An 18465-nucleotide genomic window follows, 5' to 3' on the forward strand; every position below is an offset into this window, starting at 1 on the left:
CTTGTTGGAAGAATTACCTCTGGAAGTTAAGCAGAAGCCTCATACGGTGCAATTGGTTGAGATAGTTGATAATGGAGTGGTGATTGAACAACATGAGAAGAAAGAAGAGAGTAGTGGTGTTACTGAAATTACCTTATGTGCTTTATTTGGTAATCCATCTTCCACAACCATGAAAATTAAGGGAAGAATTAATAATCATGACGTAGTTTCACTTTTTGACTCATTTAGTACTCGTAATTTCATTGATGCTGCTATATTACCAATCTTGAAGTTGCCCTTGGATTCTTCTCAGTTCTTGGGTGTTAAGGTTGTTGATGGTAATGTCATTAAAACCCTTAGGGTCTGTCATGCAATGATTCTTTTGACGCAAAGGCATAAGTTTACTATTGATTTTAATGTTTTGCACTTAGGGGGGCTACGAGGTAGTGTTAGGAACTCAATGGCTGTGCACTTTAGGGATAATTAACTTGGACTTCCAACTATTGACCATGAAGTTTTGCCATTTGGGCAAAAGGGTGTTCTTGCAAGGGGTAAAACCCAATGGTTCTTCCTTCCAAGAAGCTGATAGGTTCTTCAATGGCTCAACTAGGAAGGGATTGGTCCTTCAGATCACTGATGCCACACCTGCTGCTACAGTACAGTCGCAACTTCTAATTGCTCTCTCTGACTTACTAGATGATTATTCTAAGGTCTTTAAGGTCCCATCTAGCTTACCACCATTCCGAGAACATGAGCATGGTATTAAACTTAAGGAAGGAACACAACTAGTATTTGAAAGGCCTTACAGGTACCCCTACTTCCAAAAATCATAAATTGAGAAAATCGTTAATGAATTGCTGAGCATGGGGTCTATACAACCCAGTTAGAGTCCTTTTTCTTCACCAGTTTTGGTAGTAGGGAAGGCAAATGGTAGTTGGAGGATGTGTATAGACTATAGGGCTCTTAATAAAGCCACTATTAAGGACAAATTCCCAATTCCTATTGTGGATGAGTTATTAGATGAATTTGCAGTTGCATCCATCTTTTCTAAGTTAGACCTCATGTCTGGCTATCACCAAATAAGGATGAAGCCTGAGGATTTTTTTAAGACAGCTTTTAGGACATAGAGGGTTACTATGAATTTCTAGTGTTGCCCTTTGGGTTGACCAATGCTCCCTCTACTTTTCAGGCATTGATGAATGATATTTTCAAGCCTTATTTGAGGAAATTTGTTTTGGTTTTCTTTGATGACATCCTAGTCTTTAGCTCTTCTTTATCTGCTCATTTGATTCACTTAAGGATTGTGTTGGATGCATTACTTCTCCATCAGCTATATGCTAAGAAGTCAAAGTATGTGTTTGGTTGTTCTGAAGTGGAGTACTTGGGCACATCATCTCAGTCAATGGTGTTTAAGCTGATCCTAAAAAGACATCATCATGTAGCAGTGGCCTGTCCCTACTTCTGTTAAGGCCTTGAGGGGCTTCTTAGGACTCACAGGCTACTACAGGAAGTTTATCAAGGGTTATGGTTCCATTGTTTAACCCTTGACTAATCTTCTTAAGAAGGATTCATTCCACTGGACTAATGAGACTCAGCAAGCATTCAATAGTCTTAAGGAAGTAGTGTCTCATCCCCTAGTCTTGGCCCTCCTTGATTTTTCATAACCCTTTATTATTGAATGTGATGCATCTAGTTCTAGATTGGGAGCTGTTTTGATGCAGCACAACAAGCCCATTGCATTTCATAGCCAAGCCTTGAAATGGAAGCATTTTCTTCTGTCTGCCTATGAAACTGAATTGCTGGCATTAGATACTACAGTGAGGAAATGGAGACCTTATTTGGTGGGAAAACCCTTTGTGGTGAAGACTGGCCATCAAAGTCTGAAGTTTTTACTTGAGCAAAGAATTGCAACATTGGCACAACAGAAATGGTAAGCCAAGTTGTTAGGTTATATGTTTGTGGTGGAGTATAAGAAAGGAGTAGATAACAAGGTTACTGATGCCATTTCTAGATAGTTTGAATCCATTCATGAATCTAGTTCTGGCTAATTAGGTGGTAAAGGTGTTTCTGAGGGATGTTTGTGCCTTCTGTCAATTCCAGATCCATCTTGGTGCTCATTCTCAAGGACAGCTACTCCTCAAATTTTGAGATTCCACATATCATTCAATCAATTAAGTCTGGTATGGCCCCAAAAGGTTTCACTTTCCAAAATGATTTGCTTTTCTACAAGGGAAGGTTCTATTTGGGCTCTACTTGTCCTCTAAAAGCATAGGTTTTACATCATGTGCATAGTAGCCCCTTGATTGGTCACTTTGGCTTCCTTAAATCCTATCAAAGAGCTAAGAGGGAATTCTTTTGGCATGGCATGAAAACTAACCTCAAATAGCTTGTTAGGGAGTGTGATATCTGCCAAAGGTGAAATCAGAGACTTTTGCTCCTGTTGGGCTGCTTCAACCCTTGCCCATTCTTACCACTCCTTGGACTGATATCAGTCTTGATTTTGTAGAAGGCCTTCCTAGGGCTTTGAAGTCATCCTAATAGTGGTTGACAAGTTGACAAAATATGTTCATTTTGTGCCTGTTTCCCATCCCTAAACTGCTGTTAAAATTGCATCTCTATACATGCCACATCTCTTTAAGCTTCGTGGAATGCCTATTTCTATGGTTTTGGATAGGGATGCCACTTTCACCTCTCTTTTCTGAATTGAGCTGTTCAAATTGCAGGGTACTACTCTAGCCATGTTCACTGCATACCATCCTCAATCTGATGGCCAAACTAAGGTGGTGAATAGGAGTTTAGAGCAATACCTGTGAGCCTTTACTTGTGACATACCTAATCAATGGGCTGAATGGCTCTCTCTAGTAGAGTTTTGGTTCAACACCAACTTCCACACCAATCTGAAGCTCACTCCCTTTGAGGCACTTTATGGTTTTCCACCTCCTAAACTACAAGCTTATATACCTGGTACCACTAGGGTGCATGCTTTTGACTCCTTACTCAGTCAAAGACAGGAGGTTTTGGCTACTCACAGGGGTCACCTTTTGGTTGCATAGGAAAGAATTAAGTTTTATGTAGATAAACATAGGGTTATAAGATCATTTCAGCTTGGTGATTGGGTTTATCTTAGATTGCAACCATACAAGAAGGGAACCCTAGCTTATAAGGGTAAATGGAAGCTTTCACCTAGGTAGTTTGGACCTTTTTAGGTGATTCAACAGATTGGCCAAGTATCTTACAAATTGGCCATGCCACCAGAATCTAAAGTCCATCATGTTTTTCATGTTTCCTACCTCAAGTTGAAGTTAGGTAAGCATGTCACTCCTCTTCCTACACTGCCACCAGTGGATGATACCAGACAGCTCTGCTCTGAGCCCATTGCAGTTTTGTAGACTAGGACAAAGACCTTGAGATGTTATTGAGGTGTTAGTTTAGTGGTCAGGTTCAACCATAGAAGAGGCTACTTGGGAGTTCCTACACCAGCTCCAACTTTCCTTTCCTCACCTTGTGAGCGATGTTCTTTGAAAGGTAGGGGTAATGATAGGTACTTACTCAATTGTACTCAATTCTAAACAGTAGTGGTAGTGGCAACAGTTAGTTACTAGTGATTGAATTAGTTAGGAAGTTGAGTTAGTTACAGAATTAGAGTTAGTTGCTGAAATAATGGAGTCAGTTGGAGTTAGTTACTACTGATATGAATTGTATAAAAGGGTTAAGCTGTGATTGTAGACATATGCATAATCCCTTAACACCACCAAACTCTCTAGGTTCTTACAATTTTCTCTTGACATCTGTTGTGTATATTGTCAATGCTCGGCCTCGATCTTTGGGTAGCGGAAAAAACCGCTGCCGCCGTGGCGATAGCTCACGAGCGTGGGGCCCGTTGGAGCCCCTCTCGATGTGAATGTGTATGGTTCACGTGGAGCTTTGGGTGCTCTCTCTCTCAGTGGAGGAAGGTAGGTCTACCTTTGGTTTTATGGTAGGAATCTAGGCCAAATTTTAAGGGATTACCAAAGGTGAGTGGAGTCACCACCAATCATTGGATTTTTCTAAGATGTGATCGGTCACCTGATTCTAGTTGATTTTATTACCAATCCTAGGTTAAGAAAAATGTCATTTTTCCTAATCTAATGTGGATGGAAAAAAATCTTGATTCTTAAGTCCAGAAGTTTGGTTACGTGTGGAGAAGGTGTTAGGCACCCCACAATGCCTATCCAAGGACATTCTTTTGTTTTGATAAAACCTTAATTTTTGGAGATTGGTAGTAAAAACACGATTTCGGCACTGGCTTTTGGGGCTTTGCATGCATGGGGGCTTTGAGGTTTTGGCTTTTGAATGGGAGTGGTCCCAATCTATGCTTTCCTGAGGCATTCGAGCAAAATGCCAGATTTCCACCCCAAAAACCCAGCGAGAAGTCACCTTACTTTCGTGGCAGAAATTAGGCATTGCTAGCCTTAGGTGACACGGATCATGACAGTCACACCAGAAAGGAGCAAGCAAGTATATATATACACGCATTATGCACAATGCTAGCACAAAGAGCAGGAAAGTAAATGCCTACATCCCTAGAGCATGGCTTAAAATATAAGTGCAGGAAAGTAAACAGGGGTCACCATACTCTAGATATGACAACAAATGGTACACAGCATGATATACCTAATACAGACCATCTAAGAGAAAGGGTGGAGGAAGAGAGGGATTTAAAGAGTACATAACCAAAGGGAAAAGCTAAAGCCTAGACCTATTGAACGCGACCCCTCGACTCGACCGCATGCTTGCATCCATGCCCTTTTTGCTTATGCCTAGGAGATCGTACCCTAGCTTTGTGTGTCCTCGCTCCATATGTGTACATGCAAACAAAAAGACAAGAAAACCAGCAGACAAGCAATGGAAGGAAAATGTGTAGATAATAGCAAGAGGACGCAAAGTGAACAAGACAGATAGATATGGCAAGCATAGAAACAAGGACGCGGGCAAACAAGCAAAGGAGATAGCGAACAAACAAGCAAGAAAGGCAACAAGAAAAGAAACAAATAAAAGGTGGTGTCCGTGAGGGAAAAATGTAGGTTTGGATTGAATGTCCATGACTTCATTGTGTTGAAGCATGGACGATACACTAGCAAGCAAGACTCATGCATGAACATGTAAGCAAGCAGGTAAAGATGCATAGAAAGCCAATGGGTGGCACAAACAAGCATGGTAAGCATATCATCACACAAAGCAGAAAAGGGAGAGGTATGTACGAAGCAACCGGCATCACAGAGATGCCTCCCAAGTGGTTACATCCAGACAAGGCCTCATGGGCGTCAGATGTAACCACACAACTACAACCCGCTAAGGGCATCAAGCATAGCAAAGCCTATAACTAGAGAGGCTAACACAAGCATAAAGCATAGAAGGTAAGCATAGACATGCAAATGGGGTGATCCAAACCCTTTGATATGGGCCAAGGTGTGCGAACGATGACAAAGACCATAGGGTCTAGATCATGTCCTAACCAATAGGCCAAAATGCAAGAAAGAAAGATAAAGCGACAAAAGGGCTACAATAGCACATGGCAAGACAAACATAGCCTAGGTATAGGCATGCAAATAAGGCATGGAGTGCACAAGCACATGGAAGATGGCATAAACCAAGCAAAGCATAGATCTAAGCACACAAGCATGTGAAAACCTAGATCTAAGCATGCAAACATGTGCAAACGTAGATCTAAGCACATAAACATGGAAGAACATGAATCCAAGCATATAAGCATGTATGGATGCGGATCTAAGAATAAAACATGGCAAAAAGCATACAAGCACATAGATCCAAGCAAAGCATAACCATAGACATGATATCAAGCATGTGAGCACAGAACCCTAACATCAACGCAAAGCAAAGAGAGGAACGAAACAAAGGAAACATGGCATAAAACCCTAAGCATGTAGATCTAAACATATAAGCATGAAAGGACATAGATCAAAGCACAAAACATGGCAAAGAGCACAAAAACACATGGAATCTAAGGTAGAAACCCACATAAAGCAAGCAACATGTTAAAGAAAGTAATAAATCATGTTATTATGGCAAAAAGAGCAAGAACATGCTAAGAAACATATTTAGAAGGTTAGGGGTGTAGATAATAGCTAAAAAGCTACATCCACACCCCTAAACCCTAAATCCAAAGTGTAGAACCAAGGAAAGGAAGATTAGGTAAAAAAAGCAAAACCTTGTGTTCTTGGTGAAGAGAGAAGAATTAAGAGACTTTGATGTGTTTTTTGGTGTTTAGGAGAGAGAAAAAAAGTAGAGAGCAGCTAGGCAAAAAGGAAATTTCATAAAAATGTGTGTCCTCCCTGTCTGGGGCGTGCTTGGGGCTATTTATAGCCCTAGGCGTGAAAATCGGGGCGGTGGCCATTGTAAGGTCGCTAGCGGCCTCATAATGGCCGCCAGCCTTGATCCTCCTCTGATTAGGCTGATCTTGACTCCTTTGTATAGATCTTGATTTTTAGTTTCTAAAAAGTTATGTAACTCAAAATCCAACGATCGGATCAAAAGTTATGGCTCTCAGAAGTTTGTGGTGCATCAATCGATGCGTCATTCTAGTTTTCGAGATATCTCGACCGTTCTAACTCCGATTTTGACCCATGAATAGTCGTTGGAACAAGAATTTGATAATCTTTGCAGTGGAATTGGTTTCAACCTGTTCCGACAGCCGGATCAAAATTAGGGTTTTTGGACGCACCTGTGATAAACTTTCGGTCAAACTTAGTCAAACTGAATCAAAGTAGCTAAAAATCTCTGAGAAGCTCGAGTTTGAAGTGAAAATGTGAAAAATGTCGTTTTGTGAGAGTTAGGACCATGTTTAACCTTCGGTGAAACCTAGGGCTGATCAAGGGCATTTTGGTCATTTCAATGAAAAAAGTCACTTCTGGTACTCTGGTGCCCGAACAAGTTGTGCCACGTCATTCTAGATGTTCTCATGACCCCAAAGAGAGAAAATAATATTTTTGGATTTTCAGGAGTCCGACACGTAAATCGAGGGCAGACAAAATGCGGTATCAACATATATTTACTGTCTACCTTCTTATTGGGTTGTCTTTGTCAATACATGTCAAAAAGAGAGAGAAATAGATGAAGTTTGGTAAAGGTTTTTAACTGTTTTTATTTAGGGGGAGATGAAATTATTTTTGAAAGGGGGAGAAAATAAAAGTTTTTTTTTTTTTTTTAATTTTTTTTTTATGTATCTAACTTAGGGGGAGTGTTAGATTGCTTATGGTTTTATATTTTCTTGGTTAAGTTCAACAAGTTGATATCAAACTATTTGCTTTATGGTTCACTTGCTTTATTGCTTATTGTGATTCATATTGTTTATTTGTCTTTATTTCCATACATGCGTTGATGTGCTCTTTTGAGTGTTTCAGGAAAGACTGGCACATTTCGATAAAGATCGTCTGCCTATTCTTGCAACTTTTGGGTTAGAAGTATTAGATTGGGATTTGTGATATATTTGAGCCTTTTATTGTAATAAGGCTATTCTTGTATTTGAGCATTTCATTTTGTATGTAAGTTTCGTCACAGATTGCCCAAGGGGTATTTTGTTAGGTTCTAAAAGCTTAAAACAATTGGCAAACCGTGAGCACAAACTTGACTAGATATAGAATCCTAAGTCTATAGGTATGATTAGACAATGCTCAAGGTGTTACAAATTAGAACACAAGAAAAAGGAAGTTGTGGGTTTAGGAAATTCGAAACATGCCAGGTTCGATTGATCGAGATTATGGTTTGACCAATCAAGACATGGATCTGCAGAATTTATTAAAGCCTAACAACTCATTAAGCCTATTAAGTGATTAAGGTTTCAAATCTAATTCTCCTTGTATTTAAAGGAAACCCTAAGGCACGTTTAAAGGGTTTTTAGAGAGAGAAGAGTGCATATTGTGCCTTCAATTGTGGATCTAGGGTTTTAGTGCCCAAAACTCTCTAAAATATTCTATCGAAAATATTATTTGAAGACACTCAAGATCTAGTGTTGTAGAAGTTGCTGCCATCACTAGTCATCAAAGGTGCTAGAGATTTAAACCTTCAAGGGTGATCTCGGAATCACAAACTGGAGAGTTTGTGTTGATGATCTATATCTTTGAGTGGAGCTCTCAAAGTCACAAACTGGAGTGTTTGTGTTCAACAAATTCATAATAAAAGAGTCCATGGATTTCAGAGCTGCATATGGTCATGTGAGTAAGTACTACAAGAGGTAGCAATAGATTTAGGGTTAAGTTTATTGTAAAAGCTTTTATTCTATTAGTGAATTGTTTCCTTGTGGATTGTTTAGGTTAAATCCTCCTCAAGTGTTTTTATCTTGAAATTGGATAGTTTCATTGGTTTTTCTGGGTCATCATATCGCTTGTCTTCTTTATTATTCTGCTTTATGTGATATGATTGTTATTGTTTAACCTAAATCTACATAATCAACCTAAGTATCAACTTGGTTAATATATTAAGTTAAAAAATCTAAGTGTTCAAGGGTCTAAATAAACAAAAAAAAAAAATTTGTTTGTTAAGTTTTATGGAGCCCTTAAATAGGCCTCCAAATCTGTAAACATTTTTTTTGGAGTATTATTGATTTTAATAAAAATACAGACTTTTGTCTATTGTTTCTCTAGTGGATTCAAGAACCCTTTTTCCTTGTGGATTCACAAAACCCTCGTGGATTCGAGATTATTTTCAGAAGCAAACATGTTTCGTTTCTTATTTTCTTGAAGTAGACATATTTTGTTTCTTGTCGCTTCTGCATATCGCATTAGTTAGTATCAAAGCCTTGTCCTTACCCTAGTTTGATGGCTACTAAATGTGATGGTAGCATTTTTAGTAACCAAAAGGTTAAAACAGAAGTTGGGAAGGAATTATTTCAACTTCAACATGATGTCCAACAAGTATTACGCGAACTACAGCCAGTAGTTGCTACCCCTCTTTCTAGGAAATCCTCCCAAAGCAACACCAATAGATGCACTCCTAAATATAAGAAAATTCCATTATTTGATGGAGAGATTTGTAAGTTGGATTTTATTAATTGGCTTCTTGATTTGGAAGATATTTTTTATTATTGGGAAATTTGTGATGAAGAAACAGTATGGCTTGCATTCAATAAATTAGATGGCGAAGCAAAGGAATGGTAGGAAGACATACAAATTGATAAAAAGTATCGAGATATGCATCCAATCTGCTTTTGGCAAAGAATGAAGAAGGTGTTGGTTGATATATTGTTTCCTCATGATTATTATGATATACTAGATTATACAAGTGTTAATTATAGATCTTTATATTCATATGATTTAAGAAAAGAAAAATGTTTAAGGGTCGACAAGATGAAGCCAATTTATAAAGAAAATATTGAAGAGATTGAAGAAAGTAAAGCTCTATTATCACAAGTTGAAAAATTGTGTAGATAACTTGCATGAAAATGATCTTGAAACCAACAAGGAAAAGAAAAATGTTCTTAATATGGTTGGTGAAAATTATAGTGAAGTAGATGATTGTGAGGTAAAAATTGTAGAGAACATTGTTCAAGAATAATCAAGATCTTCATGAACCCAAATCAGGTGATTGCAAGTCCGACGTTCATGTTAATTGCATGAAAACTCTTATTTGGCGAATATTGTCAATTGCATGAAAACTGAGGAAAGAGAATCTCAAGTTAATTTTTTTTCATCAATTGATGAGTTGCAAGTTTGGAAAGAAGACCAAGGGACTAAAGTATTCCAAGTACTTGTTTGCTTGGCATGGCAGATTTCAAATCTTAACTATTAACTTGAGAACTAGTTTTTTTCAAGTGAAGAGGTCTGGTGTAGGATAGAATCTATAATTAGACTTTTGTTATTTATTAATTTTGGTATTTAATTTGTAATTTTAGGAATTTTATGATTAGGGTTATTATTTCCTTATTTTTAGGTGCTTTTAATGCTTTTTAGGTTAAATTTGGTTCTTATAATAGTTAGGTATTAATTAGGACTTATTTTAGAATATGTTTTCTTGTTTGTCAAGTTTTATGAAGCCCTTAAATAGGCCTCCAAATTTATAAACGTTTTTTTTTTTTTTTTAGTATTATTGATTTTAATAAAAATACAAACTTTTGTCTATTGTTTCTTTGGTAGATTCTAGAACCATTTATTCTTGTGAATTTAAGGAACTCTTATGAATTTAAAGTTATTTTCAGAAGAAAACATGTTTTATTTCTTGTTTTTTTTGAAGTAAACGTATTCTACTTTTTGTCATTTCTGCATCCAGCATTAAGTATGGAGTCATCATTCTTTTTCTACTTTGGAAGAAGTTCTAGATGTTTGTAATTTTGGTGATTGATGTGGAACTGGGCCCACTGCTACCACAAAACTTATGCATTTCATTATAATTGTCAACTTGAAGTACAAAGCTCATCTTTCCCAAGGTCCTCTTACACGATTTTATAATACAAGTCTACCTATCACAGACTTGGAGACAAAGAAAGGAAATAAACTAAAGATCCTAATTCTATTTCAAATAGTCTTTTAAGTCAGCTAAAATACTAATAAGGGAAATCAATTAAGAACGTGATTTCTTGCTTATCAACTTCTGTGTTTTGACTTCTTATAAAAACAGACGTTATTCTTGTAATTATCGTTTATCCGGGTCCACTGCAAACTTCTATAAGAATTACCATAAAACGTACTGGAATATCAACATTAATGCTCTTCCTCTGAACTTGTGCTTGATTGGAAAATTAACCTTAATAATCTTCTGGTTCTGGATATATATGCTAGATTCCAAATACTTATCTCTAATTATTGCTGCGAATTGCCATAATTGCTTTGATTAATCTTGCTGATTTCCAAACCTTCATAATCACGGTCGTAGAACTCGTTTTTCTTGCCCTTTGTCCCTCCACTAATGAGTAGTGATGGTCCTATAATTAATTACCCTAGTACAGTGCATGTACAAGGGCTGCACTGTGTAAAAAATGCTTTATTCTGTCAGTTTTTTTTTTTTTTCTTCCCTCGAGCTGCGTTATTAGGTTTCTGTAGTCAAATGGGCTTTTATTTATCTTTTTTGTTGTTGCATTGTATCCTTTGCCTATCTCAGAACCAAATGCTACGTAAAGGGTCCTGTCTATCTCATAGCCATGGTCATCCAACTCAATTTCAAAGGCCATTGGCCTCGTTAAGTATGGTAATTTCAAGCAAAATAAATTTTTACATTGAGAAACTTTAATTTATTATATTTACAATAATTTCAGAAAGGACCCATATAAAAGGACAGCCCGCAGTTATTACAAATTAGTAATTAAAGTTGATGCAGAATTGTTTTTAGATCAGTGGTGAACTTCGCTAGCAAGGTACTGCTTTCAGTTAACTCTGCTATGCCAAGTGTACTGCAATATTGTAATTCTCCATTAACAATATCCACAATTTCGTATGCCTTATCAAACTTCTTCGCATCAAAATATTTGAGACCCTCGCCGTTTACTCGATAGACATTAATATTAAAAGCTTGAATACAAGTAGAACGTATCGACCATTCGGCATAGTCTTTGGCACTGTTCATCAATTTGTACGCCACTGGAGCAGTCTCATTACCTTTGGTTGCAGTAACCTCCAAACCAATCCCAGAAAGGCCTGCAAGATTTGCACTGGAACTGCGAGGATCTGACTCCAAAACGGAGGTGCAAACATCAGGAAACTCGGTTGGGGTGCAAGTTTTGGCTATTAGGGGCTTGCCAATCTCATTAGAAGCTTTTGCATAATGGTGGCTTGAAAGCAAAGTAGAAAGTATAATAGGAATCACTAGGAGATCCAGAAAAACATCAACTTCCATGGCCATTTCTTGCACAACACAATAAAAGAGCCTATCGGCCTATTTATATTATGGAAACTACATTCGAAACCAGACTAGTCCAACCTTTTTGTCCTTTCTTGTCCTCACTTTGAAACGATTTTTTACATTATTCCATACAGATTCGATTAACAAGTATCATTGTCACGAGGATAACGATGGAATGGAAAGGATAAAGCTGTTGAGGCTAAAAATACGAGAAGTGGTATCTCCATAATATTTTTTTCGACACCAGTTTGATCTAACCTTTTTGTCCTTTCTTGTCCTCACCTTGAAACGATTTTTTACATTATTCCATACTGATTCGATTAACAAGTATCATGGTCACAAGGATAACGATGGAATGGAAAGAATAAAGCTGTTAAGGCTAAAAATATGAGAAGTGGTAGGTCCATAATATTTTTGCAGCAAATCAAAAGTGATAAATTGTTACTAGTTTTTTTTTTTCCCAAAAACAAAAAGTTGTTATTAGTTTTAATTTAAATTCACAACTTAAATTACATTTTTGTCTACCCATAACAACTAATAGCAACCTACCATTTAAGATTTTTTATAAAAGTGTTTTAAAAATATTATAAACATAGTATTTTTCTAAAAATAAAGCCCAAAAATCTGTTGAAATTTTGTTTGGTTTGTTGTCCATGGATGGTGTAGGTCGACTATGAATTCAGTGAGACTCGTTTAACAATAAAAAATTAGGGTACGTTTTTTTTTTTTTATAGGAATACTGAGAATAATGTGATTAAAATGCGTAAAACGTTACATCGTGGATAAGAGCTTGCTCTAAAAAGCAAGGTGTCTCTTCAATCCATGCAACAAAATCAGTAATGCCGAGGGCATGTTTTGCTAACACATGAGCCGGCCTGTTCCTTGTCTTTTAACGTGGGAAAATTCCACCCTATTGAAGCCTATGTTGAGATCCAGAATGCCTTGTGTTACAGCTGAGACCACGGATGGAGGAGTAGTTGTACCTTTCAGAGCTTGGATCATGAGCAAGCAGTCACTTTCCACTACAATGTCTCGAATACCAATATCTAGTGCGTACAACAACCCTGCCTCAATAGCCTTGGATTCGGTTTCAATGGCACCTAGGGGTGCATCCAAGTTTTTGCACATTGCAACCTCCACCCTACCCAATTCATCTCTGATAATCACACCCACACCTGCCTTCCCATTAGCTTTATCTACTGCACCATCAACATTTATTTTAAACAAAAATCTTGGTGGTGGGGACCATGTCATGGCTCTCTTGATGATAGGTTCCAGGTTTGTTTGTGCTACTGTAGCAGCACTATATTCCTCTAAATAGGATGTTGCCCAACTAACCAACACATTACCTGGCTTTCTCTAAGCTCCCATTCTTACTTCATTCCTATGATACCACATTGTCCATGCTAGAAGGACCACTCGTGCTACCATGTCCTCATCAACTTGGTCAACCATAACCATCCTCCACATCAGATCATAAAAGGAAGTCATAGAAAAAGCTCCACCTGGCAACACTATTTTTGAGCATGCCCACACCTCACGTGCCTTTGGACAGGAGATGAAAGTGTGACCTGTTGTTTCAACCTCCATCCTGCACTGATCACAGAGACTGTCTTGCACTACCTTACGCTTTAAGAGATTTACCTTGGTGGGAAGTAAGTCGTGGCATGCTCACCATGCGAAATGTCTAGTCTTGTGTGGGAGGGGAAGGGCCCATTACCTTTTCCAGAACTGCCGACTTGGACCCATATCCGAGCTAGTGCCACTGTTGGGGTCAGAAGAAAGTCTCGTTGATACTGCATAAGCACTACGAACACTAAACTTTCCATTTGATGTTTCAGCCCATACAATCTTATCCTCCGGAAAACGGGAGCTCAGTGGTATGCTCTATATAATGTCAACCTCATACGGAAGGAATAAGGCAGCTAAGGCTTCTTTTTTCCACCGTACATTTTCATGGTCTATGAGCTCCCCCACTAGTGTATCTGGGTGTAGAACTAACCTGGGAGAAGTCACTTTATGAGTTGGGGTTGAAGGCAGCCACTTGTCACCCCATATTTGAATGCTATTACCATTGCCAACCCTCCATTTGATCCCCTCCTAACTATGTGTTGAGCAGCCATGATACTTCGCCACGTGAATGACAAGTTGTTTCCCATAGTTGCTTCAATGAACTTGCATCTGGGAAAGTATTTGGCCTTGAGTACCCTGTAGACCAAGGATGAGTGATCCGTTTGGAGCCGCCACCCTTGCTTGGCTAATAAGGCCAAGTTGAACTGTTTCAGCTTCTTGAAACCCATTCCTCCATTGCACTTTGGTTCACACATTTTCTCCTAGCTTAGCCAGGCAATCTTCTTCTCTTCTACTTTTTGGCCCCACCAGAAATTCCTTATCATACTGGTAAAGTCGTCACAGAGAGAGTTTGGGATTTTGAAACAGCTCATCGTGTAAGTAGGGATTGCTTGCGCCACTGCCTTGATCAGGACCTCTTTACCCGTCTTGGATAACATCTTTTCCTTCCAGCCGGCTACCTTCTTACCCACTTTTTCCTTTATGTTGTTGAAAGAGTTCCGTTTATTCCTTCCTACAAAGGAAGGTAGGCCTAAATATTTCTCGTGATGTTTGATCACTTGTGCTCCGAATCTCCCTTTTATTTCTTCCTTTATAGTGGTAGGGGTGTTGCTGCTGAATCTCCCTTTTATTTCTTCCTCGTACACTCGCAAGACCTTCTGAAGTGCATCACATTCTTCAAGAGATGCTTTACAGAATATGAGGCTGTCATCTGCAAAAAATAGGTGAGATAAAATGGGACCCCCACGGCACACCGAGACTCATTTCATGTCGCCCCTAGCCACTGAAGCTTTTATAAGAGCTGAAAGCCCCTCTGCACACAACAAGAAAAGATACGGTGATAGGGGGTCACCTTGACGGATGCCCCTAGAAGGAATGATGTGACCCCTAGGACTGCCTTTTATTTTGATAGAATAAGTTACAGACCTCACACACCTCATAACCAGCATCCTCCATCTCTCATCAAAGCCCAACTTCTCCATGATTTTCTCCAAACACTCCCATTCTACCCTATCATACGCCTTGCTCATATCAAGTTTAAGTGCCATCTCTCCCACTTTCCCAGACTTCTTCTTGGTAATATGGTGCATAGTTTCAAAAGCAACGAGTACATTGTTAGTGATAAGCCTTCCGTGCACAAACCCACTTTGGGTTTCACTAATGATGGAGGGTAGGATCTTCTTCAGCCTATTTGCAATAACTTTGGATACAATCTTATAAGTAACATTGCACAAACTTATGGGCCTGTAATCAGTCACTCGTTTAGGTTCCTTAATTTTTGAAATTAGCACAATATGAGTTTCATTGAAGTTGGGCGGAGAGATACCTTGGTTTAGGAAGTCCAGAACCGTTTTAGAGACCACGTCACCACAGGTAGACCAAAAGTGCTGGAAAAATAGTGGGGGCATCCCATCCGGACTTGGTGCTTTGAGCGGATACATTTTCTTTAGAGCAACCTTCACCTCCTGCTCACTATATTCTCTGGTGACCTATTGATTCATGACAGGGGTAACCTTCCTTTGGATAGCAGCCAGCAACTCTATAAAATCTGTGGGGTTGTTTTTCTGGAAAAGAGTTCTGTAATAACCCACTACAATTTCCTCTACCTTGCCCTCCTCTTCCTGCCATACATCCTCATCATCTAGCAGGCTTGTAATGAGATTCTTTTTCTATCTATCGGACGCCTTTGCATGGAAAAAGCTTGTGTCCCTATCCTCGATTTGGAACCAATTAAGCCGTGATTGTTGTCTCCACATTGCATCCTCCTTGTCAAGCCAACTGTTCAGTTCGGACCGAGTACTTCTCAAAGCCAGATTAGTTACAGTTAAGGATGGTTGAAGCTCTAGCCATTCTACTTTCCTTTGGAGCTCGGCCACTTTTTTACCCACGTGACCAAATATTTTTTTATTCCAATCATCCAGACTAGACCTACATTGCTCTAAGCAATTCTGTAGAACATGTCCTTCCGTTGAAAACCACCCTTTTTCCCATGCGTCAATCACCACCTGCTCACATCTTTGGTCTTTCAACCACATCGATTCAAACCGGAAAAGTTTCTTTTGTCATCTACAACTCGGTTTTTGTGTCATACGTAACACTAAGGGAGCATGGTCTGACATCGATGATGATAAGTGGTATAACTTTGCCAAAGGAAACAAGCTGATCCACTAAGGAGTTGCTAGCGCTCTATCCAACCTCTCTCGTATCCACACACTGTCTGCCCTCCCATAGTTCCAAGTAAACTTAGGGCCAGTGTACCCCAAATCACGAAGCCTACAGGCATTTATAGTCTCAATGAAGTTCGTCATTTGTTGTCTCGGTCTATCACTACCACCCTCCTTCTCCGATGTCTCGATGATCTCATTGAAATCTCCAATTGTTAACCAAGGCAAAGATGAAGTTCCTTTGTGATATTTGAGTTTTGCCCAAGACTCAGGACGTTTGGCTATGTCCGGGTTCCCATAAATGCTAGTGAAGTGCCACCACCCAACATTTGCACCCCCATCCACTAATGCATCAATGTGTGTTTAAGAGTATGTTTGAACCATCGCTGTAACCCCTTCCTTCCAGAATAAAGCCAGGCCTCCGCTCTTCCCAATGCTCGAAACAAACAAGTCATCCTTCATGTTGCATTTGTCCTTTACCATATCTATCCAATTCTTCTTGTCTGACTTTGTCTCCATGAGGAAGACAAGTTTGGGATCTTCTTTTCAAACCACCTTTTCCAAGGCGTTAACTGACCGGAGGTTCCTAAGCCCCCGACAGTTCCAGCTTAACAGACTCATTGTGCCCGGCGGGGCTACCCAGTAGCCTCCGCCGATCCCAAATGTTCAGCTAACAGGACACTCAGTTGTCTAGTTTCCTCTTCCATTCATATCTTCTTTTTTATCTCTATGCTTTCCTCGCACGACATGCATGCATACTCATATTTTCTTTTTGCTATGTACTCATTATCTAATTGCATGGCACCCCCTTGCTCACATGCTCCTTCCTGTATATTTAAGGGAGTACCTTTACGTGGGCTTCTCCTTATAGCCGGTGTAGGCTTGGTTGGAGAAGGCCCAGTTTTATTTTTTAAGGGCCCCTTACTATTATTTTTATTACGGTTGGGCCTATTCAAGCCCACTATGGTCTCATTTTTGTTACCAACCCGGCCCACCACAATGGATGCTTCTAGAGAAACACTACCCTCTTTACTGACACCATAAAGTTCTCCCATTTCACTCCCAAAAATATCTCCCTTGTCACTTCGTAAATCACGTTCGATAGACTATAATAGGCACTACTGTAATGTAATAGTTATTCCTATGGTTTAGCTATTCAATAGTTTGGTTATATTTTTATTACGGGAATCGTCATTCCTTATGAATAGTTATTCTTTAAAATGAGGAATAATTATTTCTCTCTAAAAGGGTTGTAATAGTTATTCCTTAATAGATGTAATAATTTCTAACATTAATATATTTCCAAATAAATAAACTTTCCATATCCACCTAACAATTATGGAAATAAAAAATCATCAGAAAATAACTCATCTCTCTAAAATTTAAAATATATTATTTTCTAGGAAATATATTTGTATGAATGAGATATTTCATAAAATAGATCATAAGTTTTATTCTAATGTTACAACTCACAACCAAACTAATGAATAGGTTTAGTTATTCCATTACAACACCTTTTATTCCTGGTAATAAAGATTATCATTCTTGTTGTAATCCACATTCAATGTACCAAACGTACCCTTAGGTTATTTTTTTCATTTTAATTAATTGTTGAATGGATCTGCACTCAAGGCATATATGGAATGTATCTGTTGCTATATAGTAATATCAACTCAGCATCCTATTTTGGTATTTAAACCCCAATAGACAAGTGACATGATAAATATAAACACCTCAAATTACTATATCAATCCAAATCAAAATAAAATTTTAACTCTCAAAATTTTCAATTGACCACTCGAGTAGTTTTCTTTTATATCTTTATTTTTTCCGGTAGTTTTCTTATCTTGTTTTTATTTTTCAGTGGGGCTGGACATGGAAACTTCGACCTAATTTCCTATTCTGGGATCTAATTTCTGTTTGTCCTGAAACAAAAAGTTTCTCTTTTTTAACCCATTAGTCGGCAACCATCCAATGTACAAAAAAATTTAATAAATTAAGACTTTTTCTAAACAACATGAGTTGAAATTTGATTATATTATATCCTATAAAAAAATAGACATTTATTGTATGTTTGTATATGAAATACTATTAAAAAAAATAGACATTCATTGTTTTTCATTGGCATTTACACACATACAAACAAAATTTATAAAAAAAAAAAAAAAAAAAAAAAAAAAAACCTGATAATATGCTCTCAAATACATATATTGTCAAAAAGTGAATACTCTAGAGTAATCTACATTTATAACATTTTTACAATAAATCATAGGTCACAAGCTGTTACTGATGGATAAAAAAGTTATTTCAATGATGAGCTCAAATTGTAACTAATAACTGCCATTTAGGATATGTTGTGAAAAATATTATGGATATAACATTACTCAATCTTATATTCTAGGGCAGGGATGAAGGCATCAATTGA

The 18465-nt window shown here is 38.2% G+C and overlaps 2 protein-coding genes across 2 annotated transcripts; both read right to left on the bottom strand.

Moving 5' to 3' along the window:
- Positions 1 to 11268: 11268 nt before the first annotated feature.
- Positions 11269 to 11805, bottom strand: LOC115990166. Its single transcript, XM_031114020.1, has one exon. It carries the CDS (start codon positions 11803 to 11805, stop codon positions 11269 to 11271), a length of 537 nt encoding a protein of 178 aa, XP_030969880.1.
- Positions 11806 to 12663: 858 nt separating this feature from the next.
- LOC115990167 lies at positions 12664 to 13059 on the bottom strand. Its single transcript, XM_031114021.1, has one exon. The coding sequence runs from the start codon at positions 13057 to 13059 to the stop codon at positions 12664 to 12666; it is 396 nt and encodes a 131-aa protein (XP_030969881.1).
- Positions 13060 to 18465: the final 5406 nt, after the last annotated feature.

Source organism: Quercus lobata, chromosome 5 (assembly GCF_001633185.2).
Source record: "Quercus lobata isolate SW786 chromosome 5, ValleyOak3.0 Primary Assembly, whole genome shotgun sequence".
Taxonomy (NCBI): Eukaryota; Viridiplantae; Streptophyta; class Magnoliopsida; order Fagales; family Fagaceae; genus Quercus; species Quercus lobata.